Source organism: Pelmatolapia mariae, linkage group LG22 (assembly GCF_036321145.2).
Source record: "Pelmatolapia mariae isolate MD_Pm_ZW linkage group LG22, Pm_UMD_F_2, whole genome shotgun sequence".
Classification (NCBI taxonomy): Eukaryota; Metazoa; Chordata; class Actinopteri; order Cichliformes; family Cichlidae; genus Pelmatolapia; species Pelmatolapia mariae.
The window spans coordinates 28,412,455-28,431,255 of NC_086245.2; the positions used below are offsets into that span (position 1 = coordinate 28,412,455).

The 18,801-nt window shown below is 41.8% G+C and overlaps 1 protein-coding gene across 1 annotated transcript; it reads right to left on the minus strand.

The window, feature by feature from the left end:
• Positions 1–18,140, minus strand: cpsf1 (cleavage and polyadenylation specific factor 1). The gene is made up of 38 exons (XM_065471269.1): positions 17,996–18,140; positions 17,360–17,525; positions 17,233–17,260; positions 17,008–17,141; positions 16,829–16,909; positions 16,592–16,743; positions 14,572–14,718; positions 14,234–14,373; positions 14,039–14,149; positions 13,854–13,947; positions 13,681–13,768; positions 12,616–12,759; positions 12,421–12,472; positions 12,259–12,332; positions 12,103–12,177; positions 11,937–12,017; positions 11,543–11,638; positions 11,268–11,450; positions 10,319–10,460; positions 9,926–10,104; positions 9,583–9,719; positions 9,324–9,504; positions 7,157–7,363; positions 6,907–6,996; positions 6,681–6,827; positions 6,434–6,586; positions 5,955–6,071; positions 5,595–5,685; positions 4,553–4,637; positions 3,025–3,166; positions 2,753–2,905; positions 2,103–2,279; positions 1,686–1,752; positions 1,531–1,578; positions 1,283–1,438; positions 476–605; positions 247–385; positions 1–170 (listed from the first exon to the last, which is right to left on the minus strand). Exons 2-38 carry the CDS (start codon positions 17,501–17,503, stop codon positions 123–125), a joined length of 4,413 nt encoding a protein of 1,470 aa, XP_065327341.1. The 5' UTR covers positions 17,504–17,525; positions 17,996–18,140; the 3' UTR covers positions 1–122.
• Between the last annotated feature and the right edge of the window lie 661 nt (positions 18,141–18,801).

Here is an 18,801-nt window from a genome sequence, read left to right on the forward strand (position 1 = left end):
TGGTTTGTTTTTTTCCCTCTTTTATACAAAATATTCTAAGAAAACAAATCAAAGTTTCCATAACAAAAACTCTTCTGTTCACTATAAAACAGCTCAGTGAAGAAGAAGCAGGAATGTGGCGTTCAGAAATGAGCCGTTACTCTGTCGATCTCCAGAAGGTCATCCAGGATCTGCAGGGAGAAGGAAATTAAATGAGCGAAGAGCTGAGCTAACGGGAAGCTCCGGTCTGCTGTTCTGTGCACTCACGATGTCCTGAGTCGTCCCGATCTTCTTGGCCAGCTCGCTGCGCTCCATCGTGCTGAGGTACAGGTACTTGTTGAGGAGCTCTCCATCCAGGATGTTCTTCACAGGATTCTGAAGGCTCCGCCTGTCACTGTGCAGCATTCTGGATACCACAGACAAACACGTCACTCACATCAGCATCCTGAACTGTAACGTTTCATAATTCATGTCAGAGAGCTGCAGTGCTGCTAACCTGAAGGCTTTTGGGTTCAGACCGGCGTGATGAGGCAGCATGGTGGTGAGCGCATTTTGCAACATCAGCAGACGGCGGTAAGTTTTCTCCTGCATGGGGAGGAGCAGGCCGATGCCTCCATCCAGGGTTGCTGTGGGAACATGATTAGTTCATATAGGGAACTGAAGCTTCTCGTTACCATGTGATTCATACTGGTTGTGATTTGGCGATTGTGATAAGTTCACAAAATAAAATCAGCATAAATCAGTAACAACACTCACCTCACTTTATATTGTAACATAAAGACTCTGAGCAAGTGCTTTGGTGACAGTGGGAGGGAAAAACTCATTTTTAACAAGAACTTTTAGTTTTAAAATACATCGTTTACAGTTTGTTTTCAGTTACGTCAAATTTCGTGTTTTAATTTACTGTCATATCCTCTCACCCCAACCGGTCGCAGCAGATGGCCCCGCCCCTCCCTGAGCCTGGTTCTGCCGGAGGTTTCTTCCTGTTAAAAGGGAGTTTTTCCTTCCCACTGTCGCCAAAGTGCTTGCTCACAGGGGGTCATATGAATGTTGGGTTTTTCTCTGTATCTATTATTGTACAATCTACTGTACAATGTAAAGCGCCTTGAGGCGACTGTTGTTGTGATTTGGCGCTATATAAATAAAATTGATATGAAGTAAATTGAATATCTTCGGCTCACAGCACATTTGCAATGTTGTGACTGAATGTGATTCGGTAACATCAGCTTAGTTCAGTTAGTAAAAGGAATATTTGTTGGTATGAGTTTTGATTCTCCCGGTAAAGCCTTGTGCTGCTACCCACCGAACCACGTGATGTGCTTGTTGTCCCAGGTTAGAGCCTTTTTGCTGCTAGCGTCCAGCGCCCCTCTGCACGGCATCCGCCAGAAAGTGTTGATGTTAGCTCCGGCGTTGAAGTCCGCTCGCCTCAGCAGGCGCATTCCTCCAAAGCTCTCTTTAGCTGCAACACACAAACACACAGAGCACTTAACAAGGACTGTGTAATTTTAAATTAAGTTACAAAACATCTGCAGTTCCAGCTACAGCACATACCTTCAGGCAAATACATGTAAACATAGAGGTTCTTGTCTCGATCCGACACTGAAAGCAAGAGAACAGAAAAGCTTTGTGAGAAAATGATTTGATCATTAAAGTTTCTTTGTTGTTGTTGGTTGTTTTTTTTAAACCATGATTATTCCAGACGTTACCCAAGAATCCAAGCTGGTTGTTATCCACCATGAATTCGATGCTGTAGACTTCTAAAGGCTTTGCATCCTGTTGCCAAAACAATAAGAAAAGAGTTAAAACCCAACAGAGAAGGCTACAGGCCCCTGAATCATCCCCTGCTGCCAGAGCTGCTCTCGTCAAGATGGACCTGGCTGAAAGACATCAGTAATCACTCACAGATCTTCATCAGTACACCCTCCACTGTGTGCTGCAACCACGGTTACTTAATCCTGATTTACACTCTCATACAGCACATCTTTCCTGACTGTTTACAACCCTGACTTCATTTGGGAATACTTGAAATGACAGACGTTTGAGTCTGGGACAGGCTCCACCCCCGCACGACTCTGAAAAATAGAAAAGTATGGATGAACTGAGTCGTGGCGTTTCCTCCTCACCCTGCTGACAAGAGACAGCGTCTTGCTCTCCTCCTGGTAGCGCAGTAGCGAGATGCTCTTCATCAAGTCAGCAGCCAGGATGAAATTCTTGATGCTGAACATCTGGTGGATGTAGAGCTGCGTGTCGATGAAGGCCATACCCGTCAGGTCATTGTCCTTCAGGACCCACAGGAAGATCTGAAAGAGGAAGTTATACCATTTGTTTCTGCACATTATTCGGGTGATTCACCTCTTCGGGTGATTATCGCAGAATTTCAAAAATGAAACATTAAAGGTCATTTAAACTCCAGCGAGCATCCTGAGAAAAAATCCAGTGGCTTAATAATAAGTGAGTTCAGATGAGAGGCGACCGGGCACAATCAGTCAGATAGTGAAATCTGACTGCTTATGCAACATTTTCTAAAATATACAGCAATAACAAACTTATACAAGTACTAAATTTTAATGGTGGACAGCTGATCCATTAAAGACCCTACAGGAGCTGAGAGTGTGACACTTTTCACTGAGTGGGATGGTGTAGAGGCTGGATTAGAAAGCAGGTTAGGACTCCTCCTACCAGGTAAATGTTTGAGTACTGTTCAATAACCAGACCCAGTGTGACGGAGCACTGGTGTCGCTATATGCAGCCATGTCATGAGTGTTTTTCAGACCTTCTGGCCGATGGCTGACACCAGGTATCCGTTACAGTGACACAGAGCAGTCACCGGTCCCTTCTGTTCCTTCTCGTAGAGCACTTTAAACTTGTTCTTGGTGAGGGGCTGGCCGGGCTCCGGCACCACTTCAATCACATCCAGGATCAGAATCTGAAGGTGAGACAAAATTGAAAAACAAAAAACGAATTTAATGGAAGTTAACAAAGCAGTTTTGTTACGAGGTGACATGTGGGAGGAAGAGACTAAATAATGTTTCATTTCCAGCTCACCCGGCCCCTGCAGGTGACCTCCTCCCCCTGCATCAGACACGTTCCTGCTGCGATGTAACCCTTCAGTCCAGACACAGTCTCCTGACTCCTCAGTGCCACCGTCTTCATGCACGTGACGTGTTCCCACTCCTCCAGGTCAATCCTTTATGGAGACAGACGTCACAATCATTCACTCCTGTTAGCATCCATCTATCTATGATACAGCATCGTCCGCTCATAGATTACTGGGATTTATATGGCTGTATAGATTATATGTCAATATGGAGAAGGTGCTAGAAAGACTGCCAGGTCAGCAAGAAATCATCAATCAGGTACATATGGTCGAGCAGCCAGTGTGAGACGATTTTTTTTCTCTGGGTGATTTTGTGACGATCGAAGCAACGCTGGGGGGGCTTTGAGTGGGGGAAAAAAACCCAAGTGTGCACTACAGGTGATTGATTTTTATTATACAAATCATATACAGAGAGGGATACAAAGAGCAGGGGATCTCAAACTGTGAGGTGGGCCACAGTGGTGGGGCATGGAGGCCCAGGGGAAAAGCATGAGCGGAAAGCTGAATCAATATAAATTCTGAAGAGAAAATAAACATACTATATTGCGCCACCAAGCTGACCTTTAGTTCACTAAAAGTCAAACCGGAACTTTGTTTTGATAATGACTTGGGGAAAAGGAAGGTGAACTTTTTAAAGTGGACGATTTGAGCAAAGCGAAAGAAAGCAGACCTAAAGCAGCAGCATGAAACTAAAATACTAAAACTGTGCTCCCGGGCTTAAACCAGGGAAACACTAGCTCACTAGTCTGAGTTATCCGCCTGTAACTAAGTTCTCCATCGTCCTTTGAAGAGGTCACGCTCTTATGCAAGTGAAGTGTGATCAAAGCGCTCCAAAAAGTTACATTACAGTAACTTGCAGTAAAGCAGCTTCTCTTTAGACACAGCATTTGAAGATACCTTCTGAGTGCATCTAAAACAGTTCGTTCAACTAAAAATGTTTCCTAATCTGGAGACTTTAAACTGGCACAAAGCCTCAGCTGTCCCTGCTTCACAATAACAGATCAAATGATCCTGAATGGAAATGCACTTCAACATCAAACACAGGAATACAAAAGCTCAGTGCCCCAAAATATGCTGCTTAAGAAGACTGGGCCCAGCTTACATAATGTATCGTTCAGCTGCTCACAGCGAAGCACTCAGAGGAGCGCTAATGATAATACAGAGTAGTTAATGAACAGGGACTTGGATAAACCACTCAATATTTTCAACTGATGAAGGTAAGCAGCCATGTGAGACTAAATTTATAGTCTACAACAACTTGGATAAATGGCCCAAGACTTTCAATTAAAGCCCACACTTCTCCCACAGTCTCCAGTGGAACAGCTCAGGGCAGGGAAAATGAGAAAATAAAACTGGCACAATCTGGGCTGGACCACTTTCTCCATGGCTGCCCAGTATCTATTAAACCAAAGCATTTCTATTGATTTCACAAACTGCACTTTGGCTCTTCAAAGCAGTGCAATAAAAAGCTTTTACCGTGTGTTGGGAATGGCCTCCCAGCTCACTGGAGAGATGAGCTGGATTGAGAACTTCTCCTGCTGCGGATGAATGTAGCGTTCATCTGCAGGGGGCAAGAGGAGAAACGTCAATGCTCTCCATTCACATGGAAACGAATCAGCCAAAGACAACTTCAGATTTACACTGATCTTCAGTAAAAGCAGTGACACAAAAACGATTGCGGTAGCTGCTACGGAGGAGAGCTCAATGTCATGCATTCACCACAAGTCAAAAGGCCGGTAGCTTAAGATGACATATTTGTCTGTAACTATGCAAAAATATGACTGAAAACTAGCTAAAAGCACACAAATCACCAAAAACAATGAATAGACAGTTAAACTGGCATCAAGGTGACACTTTAAATACAAACAAAACCACCATATTCAGGAAATATATTGTAAATGGTTGACTGAATAACAAAAAGTAATTTAGAAATAACTGAAAGACACAGCTGTGAATAACAGAGCAATTCCAGCTTAATGTAGTTTCCAAGTTAAAAAAGCAAAAACAGCTAAAAGTATCTCCAAATAGTTGAGTTTAACATGACTGATTCAATTCATTTTTTAAAAAGCTCAAATAGCCAACTAAAAGTAGTTTGTCAAATACTTCTAAAAGATCTCCTGAAGTAACCGATAAAAAGAACCTCCCTAATTTGTATTTAAACAGCAATTAATTTAATCTAAGGTCAAATATTCTGTATGTATTGAATCTATATTCTTTGAATAAAGGCTGTCAAGTGATCAGTGAATAACATTTTTGCTGGAAAGGCTGATCACTACTTACATTGATAATATCAATACCAACGCAGGTGCTGGTACTGCATAGCTACCAGCCCAATAGCATCGACACTTTGTTTCTATCCTCTGAGTTGAACTGTGCTAAATAAACAATTATTAATATTAATATTATTTATTATATCTCTATATAATAATCTTTTTGTGTCGACTGTCAAGTCTGTTTTATTTATACAGCACATTTAAACAACAAAAGGTGCTTTAGAGACGGTCTCCGAAACACTGACCTCGTTCTATGACTTCGTATTCCTTCTCCTCTCCTGTCATCCTCGGGATGCGTGTACATGGTTCTTTCACACTGGTGCACACAGCATACACCTGAAAGGAAAAAATACAAAATCCCACTAAAAAAAGGTTCACATCAAAGACTTAATCCCTTCAAAGTCACCCTGCATTGATTTTTTTTCTTTTCCAGTAAGAAAAACTTCAAGGCCAGAAGCCTTTCATCTCCTCGATCAATATGCTTTTATTTTGCATCGTGTTATGTGAGTGGATGTGTTTGAGTTCGGGGAATGTGTTTCGCCTCGAATGTGTGTCGAGGCTTCGGCGCCTTTGGTGCTGTGAGGGCTTAGCGAGAAGAGCCTTGCCTTGGATTCCACGTGGTAGGAGACATAGTGGACGGTGCACCTCAGAGGGATTTTTCTGACTGGCCACGGGGCGTCGTAGGACAGATACGTGGGCAAAACGCTGATCCTTAGCTCGCCCTGTGGGAGAGCACACACACAGAAAAGCCTCAAGGATCTGATTTTGTTTTTGTTTGTTTACTTCCTGTAATGTCACTTCTGGCTTGCTTTAGTGATCTTCAAATGCTTTCTCAGCTGAGACAATTAAACCTGATGCTGTTCCAGAATAATTACGCTCCTTCCTCTGTGGTCTCTTTTCTTAACGTGTGCAAAAAAAACAGAATTTCTAAACTCTTCAGGACCTCCACGTTTATATTCATAAAGCTCTGAGGACAAAAATGTCTGCACGTCGTAATGTGTCTACCGATTTAATAATAAAAATTAGCTCAGTGCAGTCTAGTAAAGTATAACAATAAAATAAAACAAACAAACAGTTCTTGTACCTGTTTGTTAAAGTACAGGAAACCTTTGGGACAGTTGATATTATGGAAGGGGGAGAAAGACTCAATGGAGCCATCAATGGTCATTGGGTGAAGCCTCAATGCTCCACGAGACGTGACCAACATCCAGTGAGGAGACGGGCCGCAGATAAATACCTGGGATAGCAAAGACACAAAAAGACTCCTGGTTGCAGTGCTGCTTCTTGAATAACAAAGGTCTATAATTAGTTCTTAACAAAGGCATTCTTACTCCTGAGTATCCAGAGATGTCCTCAAAGTATCTGAACCTGGCAATCCGACCTTTCACGCCAGAATTTTCCTCGGTGGCACTGCTCTCTGCTTTCTTATCTTTCTTGAGCTTGGATTTCTTTTCCCTGAAGTTAATGTTGTGGGGTACCTGTGGAGAGTCCGGTGACACAGTTAATGAGGCGTCACCTAAGCTGACTTGATTTAATTTTATCAGTGCACACTCTTACTTTTTTGAAGCGGACTTTCAGGTTGTTTTGTGGCTGTTGTTGATCATACTGGAACGCTTCATAGATCAGAAGCTCTTGTTCAACATGGACCTAGAAAACAATGAAAATGTAACAAACCATAGTAAAAAGAAATCTACATCTGGTGAATGATTAATATGACACAGCAGAACTGACTGTAGAGTGTTGGGAGGTGGAGAAGAGTTTTCCAACACAACATCTGACCTTAGCACTGAAAACTGTAAAAACTCACCAGCAAATATGGTTTACTGTGATTGTTGCCAAGTGAAACCAAAGCCACTTCTTTGACTAATGGAATCTCTCCTTGACGGGTGACTTCTTCTTTTTTACCCTCCCCCTGTGTTGCCGATTGGCCAGAGGAACTGTCCACCAGCACCCTTTGGCCCACTGGGAAGTTCTTCACCAGGAACACCAAGCGCCAGTCTGGCAGCTGATAAATCTGTTCAAATAACCAACAGTCAAAACGAGTGAATGTGAAAAAAAGCCCTAATGTTCTTCTGATTCTTTACTGTACATACTGATCACATGTTATTTTCAAGTTCAGTTTAATTGTATGTTCACACAAACTGTAACAAACTGCAAGTCAACATCCAGGTAAAAACTGTAACTGGCCGTGGCCAGATCAATCTAACTGGCCAGATCAATCTGTTAAGTGGTGACATAATAAGTCTCTTGTGTGTTTCTTCAAAGTCATGCTAGAGTTGTACAACTGTGTTAAGATTACAAAGTGTAGCACACCTTTAAACTAATTTAAAATAAAATCAAGCTGTGCACTACAACACCTCAGAATTATATCATGCATCGGAAATGAGTCTCCATCAGCTCAGTCACAGCTCTTTGGAAACAACTGAAACTTTCCAAAAACATTGTTTACTTTGTTGTGAAAGTAGCATCTCAGACAAATTGCTGGCTGCTTTTTGTCCATCAAGTGTCACAATTACTAAACTAAAGTGAAATGTACTTTCACTGAAAACAATTTATACCTTTGTGCTTCGTTGCATAAAACGTATGAAGTAAATTACTGTTGCTATAGTTTATAAAGTAGCCAGCAATACCTAGAAGCTGCAGAGCATCATGTCAACTTCACAAACCCTCTAAAACCTCCCTGCTTTTTAGCTTTTTTTTTTAAGCAGCTTGCTAGCTTATTTCTACCCTCCAACAGCACCTGATAAATCCTTTTCCCCAGGAAAACAATGTTTGCTTGGGAGTAGAATAACACTGATCACTTTAACCAAACTGATTTGGAAATTGCTAATTATGTCTGATTTAACAGTGTGCAGTACACAATTTCAACATACTGAAAGATCAAACACTCATATTACCAATAACAGCTTAGCTGAGGGCAAGAGTCTTTTAATTGCATAAAAAATCACTGACAAAGGAAGATGCAGTCATTAGCCCAATTACCTCTCACCTCAAGAAAACCAACAGAAAAAGCAAGTTATGTAAACAACTGTGGAGGGGGGCTTTAAATCGCTGCCCCAAAGCTGATTATTCACTGTTTTAGATGAAGACTGAACTCAGATTTCTCAATCAAACATTTCTTGATCCATGTGACAGAATGTGATGAGATTGTGGTTAAACTAATGAGAATAGCTAAAACCTGAGGTGGTTTGATATTCTCCTTTAGCGCCAATTAGGGCTTAGTGACATGGAGTTTTCTACCTTTTTCCAAAGTGTTCATACTGTTAAGAGTTCCCTCAGAAAAGTCTTGCCAGTGTTTGAAGCTCTCCCACTCTCCCTCTGTTTGTAATATGAGGAAACACTGTAAATAAGAACTTATCTTCTTCAAAGCATCCAGACGTCTTTGAGGGAAAAAAAGTAAAAAATATTCAATCTAGTCTGTGTGACTGTGCAGTTTTATTAGTTTGAATGTACACTAAACAACTGCAGTCACAAAATAACACAAACTGACAGAGGTCGCAGTAGATGAAGTTTCTAGTGGAGTGTGACGGCTTCACTTCATTGTCTGAAAGAGCTTTCTGACGCCAGCAGAAGTGGTGAAAATGTTCTAAGATAGCAAACACTTGAAACCTTATTGATTCTTTTAGGTGTTTACAATCAGTGTGCTGCTGATTGTGTCCACAGCAGAAAATGGCTTTAGTTTGTGTGCAGGTCGTACTGTAGGGAACACACTGACTCTCCACAAGGACCTGATACAATCCCACTTCAGAGAAAATGAACCCTCCCCAGCTGAGTGCAGACATTTTACCCAGTGCATTGACCATTACTTTAAAAAAGAAAACCATCAAAAAGAAATACACGCTTTTATATGTGACTTTAAATTACATCTCTCTTATGAAAGTTCTAAAAGCATCTAACATGTTTTTTTTCCATTGTAAATAGAATAAATGGTGAATCAGCATTAAGTAGATTCCAGTAAACAACTATCACCATACCTCCATCACTCCACTCTCCCTGATGATCATGCACCAGTGGGTGGGCTCTGCTTTGCTCGAGGTCGCCTCGCTCCCAGTCGCCGTCGGTGCCACAAAGCTGCGGTTGATATCTTCTTTGGCAGCCGTTGCACTCGCATTCGAGTCTCCGTACAGCATTTCCTCCTCATCATCCACTGTGTTGCTGCACACGCATTTAACAACAGTCAGCAGTGTGGAAACTGGCTGAAGGCGTCAGTGAGGAGGCGAACTGAACTCTTACCTCATGTCATGGATGATGGTCTCTGCTTCAGACTGACTCCTGATGGTGTCCTCTTTGATGGAGCAGCTCACTTTGTTTTCTGTTGTAAACATTCCGCTCACGTCTCGGTAGGCGCACAGTGTGATGACACGAGATTGCTGTTAAATCAGAAACCAGTTTAACCAAAGTTAATACTGCTGAGAACCATATAAGAGCGTTTTGAAAATCCAGTTTCCATAAGAGAAAGACCGTCATGAACGCTGCCAATATTAAAGAAGTGAAACTGAGTCGGCCAACTCTGCTGGGTGAGCTTCACTGTGGCCAGCAGGGGGTGTGTTTGTTTTTGTGAACACCGGTCACTCACGCTGGGAATCTGTGGTTTCTGCAGTGCCAGCCGGTGCATCTTCCCCATGTACGAGTCAGACTTCAGCACAAACATGGTGACCACTCCCTCAGCAGTCATGATAACCACATATGGGTCAGCCACAGAGCAATGCACTATGGGAGAACCCAGGTCCACGGGGATGAAGTGGAGCTGTCTCACTGACAGAAAAAGTTAAAAAAAAAAAAAATTGTTAAAGGTATCACTCAAATGATGAACCAAAACAAACACACACACTAAAATAGCGCTTTTAAAACACAACAACTTGTTTTACTTTATTTAATGAGGTTTTTGTTTAACAGCTTCCAGTTGCTACTGCAATTATTTCAAAGCTAAGGACAAAAGTTACAAAATAAATAAACCAACTAATTGTACCTCCTTCCAGCAGACGAAGACCCATGGGGGAGACCTGAATGATGTACTTGTTGTCCCCAATGTTCCCAGCATACACAGTGGGTCCCTGAGTTGCAAAACCACTGGTATCCAGCTCCATGATCTCCTGACCTGTTTGAAGGATCTTCAGGAAAACGCAAAGATACTTACATCCAACTTCAAAAGCAGAGATGAAATAATAAACACTCTACAAGATCAAGCAGCACCTTCAGGCGCTGAAAAATAAAGCCAAACTTTGAATTCCCTCTAATAGTCACTACCACAGACTGTATATGAGGATAAACATTTCCATATTTTGGAAAGCTCTGGTTTACTGCTGTTCTTATTTTAAAGCCAAAAGCCAGTTTATTTGGCTTAGAGGGGTAAGTGCTAAGCTATCAACTAACACTATCAAGCTTGGTTAGCAAGCTGCATCCATGAACTGTGCATGAACACACAGATATACATGTCTACTTAATGCTAAGATCCTTTCATTGGAGTCAGTGAACTGGACCTCTTCGCTATGTGTGTGCTTGTGGTGCCTTTTGGAGCATTTGAACAGATTTGTCTAACATGTAATTTGCCTTATTGTCCGGAACGATCTGTCCAATAAGTTTGTGCTCCAGTTTTAGTGAGTGAAGCTCTAGTTTTTTATTAGTTTGTTACTAATAAAAAGTTACCAGGTATCTGTGTCTGTGTGATTCACCCATACAAGTTAAATGATCATTTCACTTGAAGCGCTTGATAGATTTCCGCTTCTAACGCTAACATCAAGGCTTCAAAAGGAGTTCAAAACTAACGAGAGGAATCACTGTAGCTACTTCCACCTTTTATATACAGTCTCTGTTCCATGTTTTAAATAATCTTTCTTGTCAAAGAAAACCAGGAGAGTATCGGTTACAGTCTTTTACCACGACCTCAATCACAACAAAGTGGATTAACGTGTTTTTACCATTGTTGAATCTTCTCTGCTCAGAATGAGGAAGCCATGCTTCTTCGCATCATCCTCCAGGGGAGGTTCCGTCTTCTTCTCCTCTTCCTCCTTTTCCACCTCCTCTTTGTCCTTTTCTCCTTCTTCACCATCATCACCCGTCTCAGCCTCAGCCCCATCCTCTGACTCATCGCTTTTTGCAGCCTGTGAGAGGCGTAAGAAGCATGTGAGTTTAAAAGGTGTCGCCAGCACTTATTTCAAATGTTTATTAGAGAAATAACAAAATAACATTTTACTGTTTTGTCTTCTTTGACGTCACTCGAGATCACAGTCCACATGTCGTGACAACCTGGCAACTCAAACGTAGTTACTACTTGGGGTCGGATGCTTCTCTGAGAACAGAATTTAACAAATTAACAAATGAAAGAAGGGGGAAAAAATAGACACACGATTCTACTATTGTGACTCACACACGCTTCCCTGTGTGCGTTTTAATTATGCACTGAGGATTGTTGTTTCTGGGGTGTTTACAGGCTACTCCGTCGATCTCTGAGGCAGCCCTGGTAGACCCAGACTTGACTTTAGCACCGTGACTGGACCTGTGGCAGACGGGCCTCGCGACCACAGGTTTTAGGATGGTGCGGTACCAGAAATCATGAATGAGAGACTGATCTAGTAAGGAGGTTTTACCTGAAGCACAGACAGGGCACCATTCTTGCCGTAGCCAGAGCAAACTACTACTTCCAGGTCAGGCTCAGGGTTGCTCTGAAACTGTGAGTGGAATAAAAAAAATTGAGCTGAAAATTCATAACAGCTAACTGTAGCATTAATATAAAATTGTTTCAACTGTCTGTACCTCCTCAGACAGGAAAGCAGGTTCACCCATGGAGGCATTTGCACATGGCCCAATGTTCAGTATGCTATCACACACCTGTGACAGACAGAAAAAGACTCTTCCTCATCTTCTATGCACATCTACACCACAGTTAAGCTTAGCAGTTAAGCTTTTTACCTCAAAGGAGTAGGTGGCCAGCTGAGTGCCTGACTGGGCCTCACTTCCATATACTTCTATCTCATCCACCTCATCTGACAAAACAAAGAAGTCGAGTATAACACAGACTGGCAGATCTCACACATACGCTGCTATTGTGCACATGTCAAACAGGAAATGTACCGGTCCAATTGGTGGAGGATTCAACTCGCTTCTTTTTGCTTGGCGGTTCCTCCTAAAAGAAAGAAAGAAAAAATAAAATAAAACACATCACCTTTCAAGCGCAGTGAGAAAAACTAGAAAATACTATATCTAAATTCAACGCTCAAACTAGCACCGAATCTAAGAATTGCTGTATTTAAATTTGCACCAGCTCACTTGTTTGTCTTTGTCTTTTTCTTTGTCCTGCCTTTCTTTTCCTTCCTCCGCTGGCGTCTCCTGCAGTTTCTCTGTGTACTTCAGGAGCAGCGAGTTTCCGAGGCGGGAACCCAGGAAAAGGTATCCGGGCTCCATGGTCACCATCTAAGGAAGAAGAGTAATGTAAGGCGACAGTGTAACTGGCTGCATCATTCAGGGGGTCCACAGTTACAAGCTATTTAAGATTAATTTAAGTGTCATATTAAAGCAAATTTAAGACCTGACATGGATGGAAAAACAAGTAATTACTCCTAAGCCTTTGGTCAAGAAATGATCATATTTCCATTTCCATAAGCTAACAAGTAGGATGGCAAGGATGACACCTAATCATTTCTAATTATTATTGTGGGCTTTCACTTTTGTATTGCAAGACATCCATCCATCCATGCACTTCAGCTTATCCTTTTTAGGGTTGCGGGGGGGCGCTGGAGCCTATCCCAGCTGTCTTAGGGCGAGAGGCAGGGTACACCCTGGACAGGTCGCCAGTCTGTCACAGGGCTAACACATAGACAGGAGACAACCATTCGCACTCACATTCACACCAATGGGCAATTTAGTGTTTCCAATTAACCTATCCCTACTAACTGCATGTCTTTGGACTGTGGGAAGAAGCCGGAGTATCCGGGGAGAACCCCAACCCTATTGCAAGACCTACATTTTGAATTTTTAAAGATGTTAACAACCTGAAAGAGTCTGTGGAAAAAGAAAGCATTGAATGTAAACAGTACGACAGCAAATGTCAATGATCATCTGGTATCCATTGACCCAAGTTCAGTAATTATGATAGCCTAAACCTTTTTCACTGATGTATGTTAAAAGGTTAACAGTGGTTTGATTCTCTCCTGTTGGTATAACCCTCTGAATTAGAGCAGAGGGATAAAAAAAGCAACGTTTGCCTGCTCAAATCCTGCTCCCTCATGTCCTCTGTGTCTGTCCACAGAAACATGACAGAACGAGTATTTGTTTAAGAAACAGAGCTCCTGTATCATCAGATCATCACTGCTCACAGTCACAGGCAGGACTTACGCAGGTCGTCAGGACGCTGGCAGCAGCTTTGTCAAAGTGGAAAGCGCGCACGCTCCTCATACCGTCAGTTATCAGTGTCAACACGTAACTGCAAAAGAGCAGCAGCCAGTAAGAAATAATTTAATGTCATCAACATTTGCATGCATGCTACTGGTAGTGTTACAATAACTCACATCTCCCCTCCTTTCAGCGAGATCACCATCTTGTCGTAAGCAATAAAGTCAGACTGACAACAGTCCAGCGTGAGCTTCACTTCATCTTGTACACCTGCACAACCCAGACATGGTATAGAGTGGTGAGCATCACAGCATATCCAGAGATACACGTACAGGCGTGGGTTTGAAATGATTAATCTTACGCAGAGGGAAGGCTGTGGTCCCATTTGTTTGAGAATTGAGCGAGACTCCGTACGGAGGAACGCTCTGGTTCAGATAGAGCAGCGAATTCACAGCAAACACCACCACACCACCTGCAAACATTTCAAGTGTGATCAGCACTCGCTTAATGCAAATTCATATCCAACAGAGCACTGACACGCTTCCTCAGAACTCACCGATGGGTTTGGGGACAGCCATGACCTGTGTACAATCAAAGGGCAGATTACTGAGAGACCAGATGACAGGATGAACCTTCTGCATGATGTTGAGGGAGATTGCAACAATGCTGCAAGTGTCCTGACGGACAGCCACACGCCTGGAAAAAAAAGCATATAGGAGAAGTGACAATTCTGATAAAAGTGGCTGCTTAGAAACTCAAATTAATAGCAAGTTGCCAATACAGTGTTTCCAGATGCAGACTTTACTTGAGCAGAACACCAAGCATATGTTAGGCGACTCATTTTCGTATTTTTTTTCCTTTCTCCTGACAGAACTGAATACTATTTGCACTAACCCAGGCCATGTCTGGTTGGGCTCAAAAAGAATGAGCAACGTGGGCTCGTAGTAGCCGTGGAGGAACTTCATGTCAATGATGTTGAGGAGCTTCTCATCTAGTTCACGGACGTCAATGATGTAGCTGGGCAAGAAGCTGGATTTAGGTCTGGAGAAGAAATAAACAGACAGCGTTCGTTTGAAAACTGCAGTAACATTAAAAGAAAAAGCATGTTTAGGTAACATCAAGTACAGAGACGTTTATGAGGATCTAACATCCTTTTCTCTATTATTCTGTTTTATATACTCATTCATCAAATTCATGATGTAAAACAAGTTCATTTTGTTTTGTAATTGAATTCAAAAACAAGTTTCATATATTCTGTTCTCATGTAAAGTCAAGCGTTTCTGTTATAAGTTTCAAGATCACGACTTGTAGCTCATCAAAATCTGAAATACATCATCTCAAATTATTCAAACCATTTCATTTAAATTACTATTCAAACACTATGAATACAGTGCATCCCAAACTAGTTCACACAAAACCACAAACCCTCCAGAGAAGGAGTGTCATTGCTGAAAAGGCTGGCTGTTCTCAGAGTGCTGTATCAAAGCCTATTCCCTGAAAGTCGGCTAGGAGGTGAAATCAGGAATGAGCGCAGCCTCAAGAGGACTGTCATGAGCTGATTCAGGAACTTGGGAGAGGAGTGGCCTGAGGCTGGCGTCAGAGCATCAAGAGCTGCTGTGCACAGACATCTTCGGGAAATGGGCCACAAGTGCCTTCCTGAACCCCAGATGTTAGAAACAGCTAACCTGGGCTAGACTTCTGCACTGTTTGAGGAGCCTACTATGTAACATAAGAGGCTGATGTCTCTGCCCTTATTTCTGGTTGCATGCTGGTGCATTAACTGTTAATTATCATGTGGTCGTGTCCAGGTGTTTTATATAGAGTGCCCGTCACGATAGAAATAAATAAGTCTTCACCATTTGTGGTGGTTAGTTTTTTTTTTCCAGAGGCAAAAATATTTGTCCCTCAAGTTTTTCCACTTCTTTGTACAATTTCTCTCCAGGAATCTGCTGATTGTGACTCCTTATATTGATGTTGTGATTTTTATGGTTATTTTTAACAGGTTTTTTTTTTTTTATCTTACTCATTTATGATTATTGATTCGTGTACAATGTTTGCTAACAGTTGCAAGAAAGTAGCTTAAAATGCAAAGGAGGGATGGACAGCCGTGAACAGCCAATCACAGTAACTGTGGGCTGTGTCCACCTGATGTGTAGTTAGTTGTAGTCATGTTACGTTGTAAGTAACTGCACTGTTGCTCATTGGTCCAACTGTCCTCATCTCGGGTGAAAGTAAAATTTCCCTTTCATTTGGAAATAAAACTTCTAGAGTCAGGAAGAAGAGTGCAGAGTCATGGATTCCAAGGTGTGTCAAGCCCAGTGTGACATTTCCACAGTCTGTGACAATTTGGGGTGAAATGTGACCTAACAGTGTTCACGGCTGTTGGTCCGCTGTGTTTTATCAAGTGCAATGTCAACCTAACTGTCTACCAGCAGATTTTAATGCACTTCAACTTCTCAAACACAGATTGTAATGCACTTCACTCAAACCTTCAGCTGAGTAGTTTGCAGACAAAGTTACTGCACTTAATTGGCAAGCTCAGCCAAACTGAATTTCATGGAGAATTTATGGATTTTATCAAGCGACAGTTGAGAAATACTAAAATTGGAGGCAAGCTGAAGGTCACTATGAAAGCAGCCTGGGCTTTGATCACCTCTATGCTGCCCCCCACTTATGCAGTAATTTGTGATAAAGCCCATGCACTGAGTGTATAAATGGACATGCTTCTCAGAAGTTTCATTTCTGTCTTTTGATTGATCTTAGCAAATAATCTAATGATTTCAGATACTGCTGTCCTTTTTTTCTATGAACTGCATCACGCAAAGCTACTCTAGTAGAGTAAAAAAAAAATCAAAACAACTGAGCTGGAACTGAGCGTAACAAATCAACTTTAATAATTGGATGTATAGCTTACCCTTCTCCAACGCCGCTCTCTTGTTCATCCGTTAGCGTGTCCTTTCGGAATGGCAGCACCACGAGTTTGGTGCCATAAACGAGCATTACAGCACAGCGATTCTCTGGATCTACACGGACAATGGGAATATGTACATTCTGTACAAAGCCATCCTGAAAATACAAGAACAGTTATATTCACAGTTAAGTCACTTTTACACATGAACATAAACTCAGGTTTGTTTTTGTTGCTACATACTCTGAGCTCTGGCTCCTCAAAGTAATGAAGAGACAGTGTCTTAAGATCATGTGTCCCAGGATCATACTCTACCACAGACAGCTGGTGAGAGAAAAAACACAGGCAAGGGTCACTGAGAAACAATTCTAGGGGTTAAAAGCATGGTTTATTTAAGCAGCACACTGCTTGCTCTATAATACCTTTGCATCTTTGAAACTCAAAAGGAGTGCATCTCTGCTGGCTCCAACAAGTTGTACACTGGCCATAGACATGATGTTCCCAAAGAGAGAAAAGGAAGCCACCTGCTCCAGCTTCTCTTTACGAGATTTGGAATCTGCGCAAGAAAAGCTGAGACTCAGCAAAACAACAAACATTTTTTACTAACAGTAAAATTGTATTTGAATGAGATGCTTTCTTTGACATACCAGATGACTTGTCAGCCTTTGAAGTACTCTGAAATAACACAAATGTGGCATATGTCAAAAAGCCCTTTTATGCTTGTGTTAAAAAAAAAGGCACAAAGAAAAAGGTGAATCTTAGAGTTAAAGTTACCTCCACATCATGAATGATCCTGTAAACAAACAGTTGAGACGTTCCAGCTACGACCAGGTTCTTCTCCTTACTGGATATAAAGTTGCAGTAGACAGAAAACTCCACTGAGGTCGGTGTGTGGGCTTGTCTGTACACGGCATACATGGTGGCAGGCTGCCTTCAGCATCTAACAGGTGAAAACACTCACGTCAAGACCTCTGACATCACGTCACCACTAAAACGATCGGTACACAGGCATGTGTGTATCTGCGTTAAACAAAATTACCCACAAAAACTGCACAGACAGTCCGAGCGCCGTTTTATAAATTACGTCAGTGTACGCTTAAATAGGCTTCAAAATGATCAAATGCTAGCTAGCTTATGACATCCCAGAAAGCAGCGCTACATTTTGTCTGTGTTTTTCAATTATTAGCATTTATTCTGATAACTGGTTTAACTTAACCAGCGATATCCACTCGTGTTGTTAGGCTCAGCTTCAGTTTAGTTAGCTTCGAACAGCAAATGTATGGGAAAAGCCGGCTAAGTTAGCTGCCTTAGCAGCACGCTAACGTTCCCATTTGTAGCTGGCATGGCATTGTAACAGGATACAGTTTTTCAAATGTTTTCACAAGCAGTGAATGTAACGCGTGGACGTACCTATGTCCGTCACGTTATCTGAGTTTGCAGCTTTATTGTTTCCTCCCTTGTTCACACTGAGCGTGACATATTTTGTGTGATACTAACTTAAGCTAGCTAACCGATAGCAAGGTTAGCTGTCGTTGTTGTGGCTGCGTTGGTCTTCTTCTTCGTGTTCTTTTTTTTTGTAGCCAACCACTCCAATGCACATTAGCGCCACCTATATTTAGCATTTTGATAGCAGCTGCTGTCTCAGAGTTACTTTGTGTGTGTAAAGATCTTAAAAAACATGAAGAGTAAAGGGGGCAGAGCTTATCAGTCTGTGGCGCCAAGGATTTGTAACAGTGTCCCACTACAATTGCATTTATTTAGCTGACTCTGTGGACTCTTTAAAAGTAGCTAAAATCTTTTTTGTTTAATCAGGCTTTTTGTTGATTTTTTTTACTGATTGTAATGTGTTCTGTATTTGATTTTTTTTAAATTACATTTTAATGGCATTTAATTTTCTTATCTTACTCAATTTTGTGTACAGCATTTGTGCACACTTGTCAGTGAAAGACAGCTTCAAAAACATTTCTTACTTATTAAAGCCAGGTTTATCCCAGCAGAGTGCGCCAAGCGAGTCATTTTTTAAAATAGGTTTTGTGGATGAGTGTGTAGATCCCACATGTGTTACAGGTACATCACATAATGAGGATTCGTTGATATTGTGTGCTGCTCTCACCTTAACAAGAAAATGTATAAGGAAACATAAATAAATGTAAAGAAATATTACCACAAGTATTCGCTCGTCTACCTTTACAAACACATGAACTTGAGTGGTATCC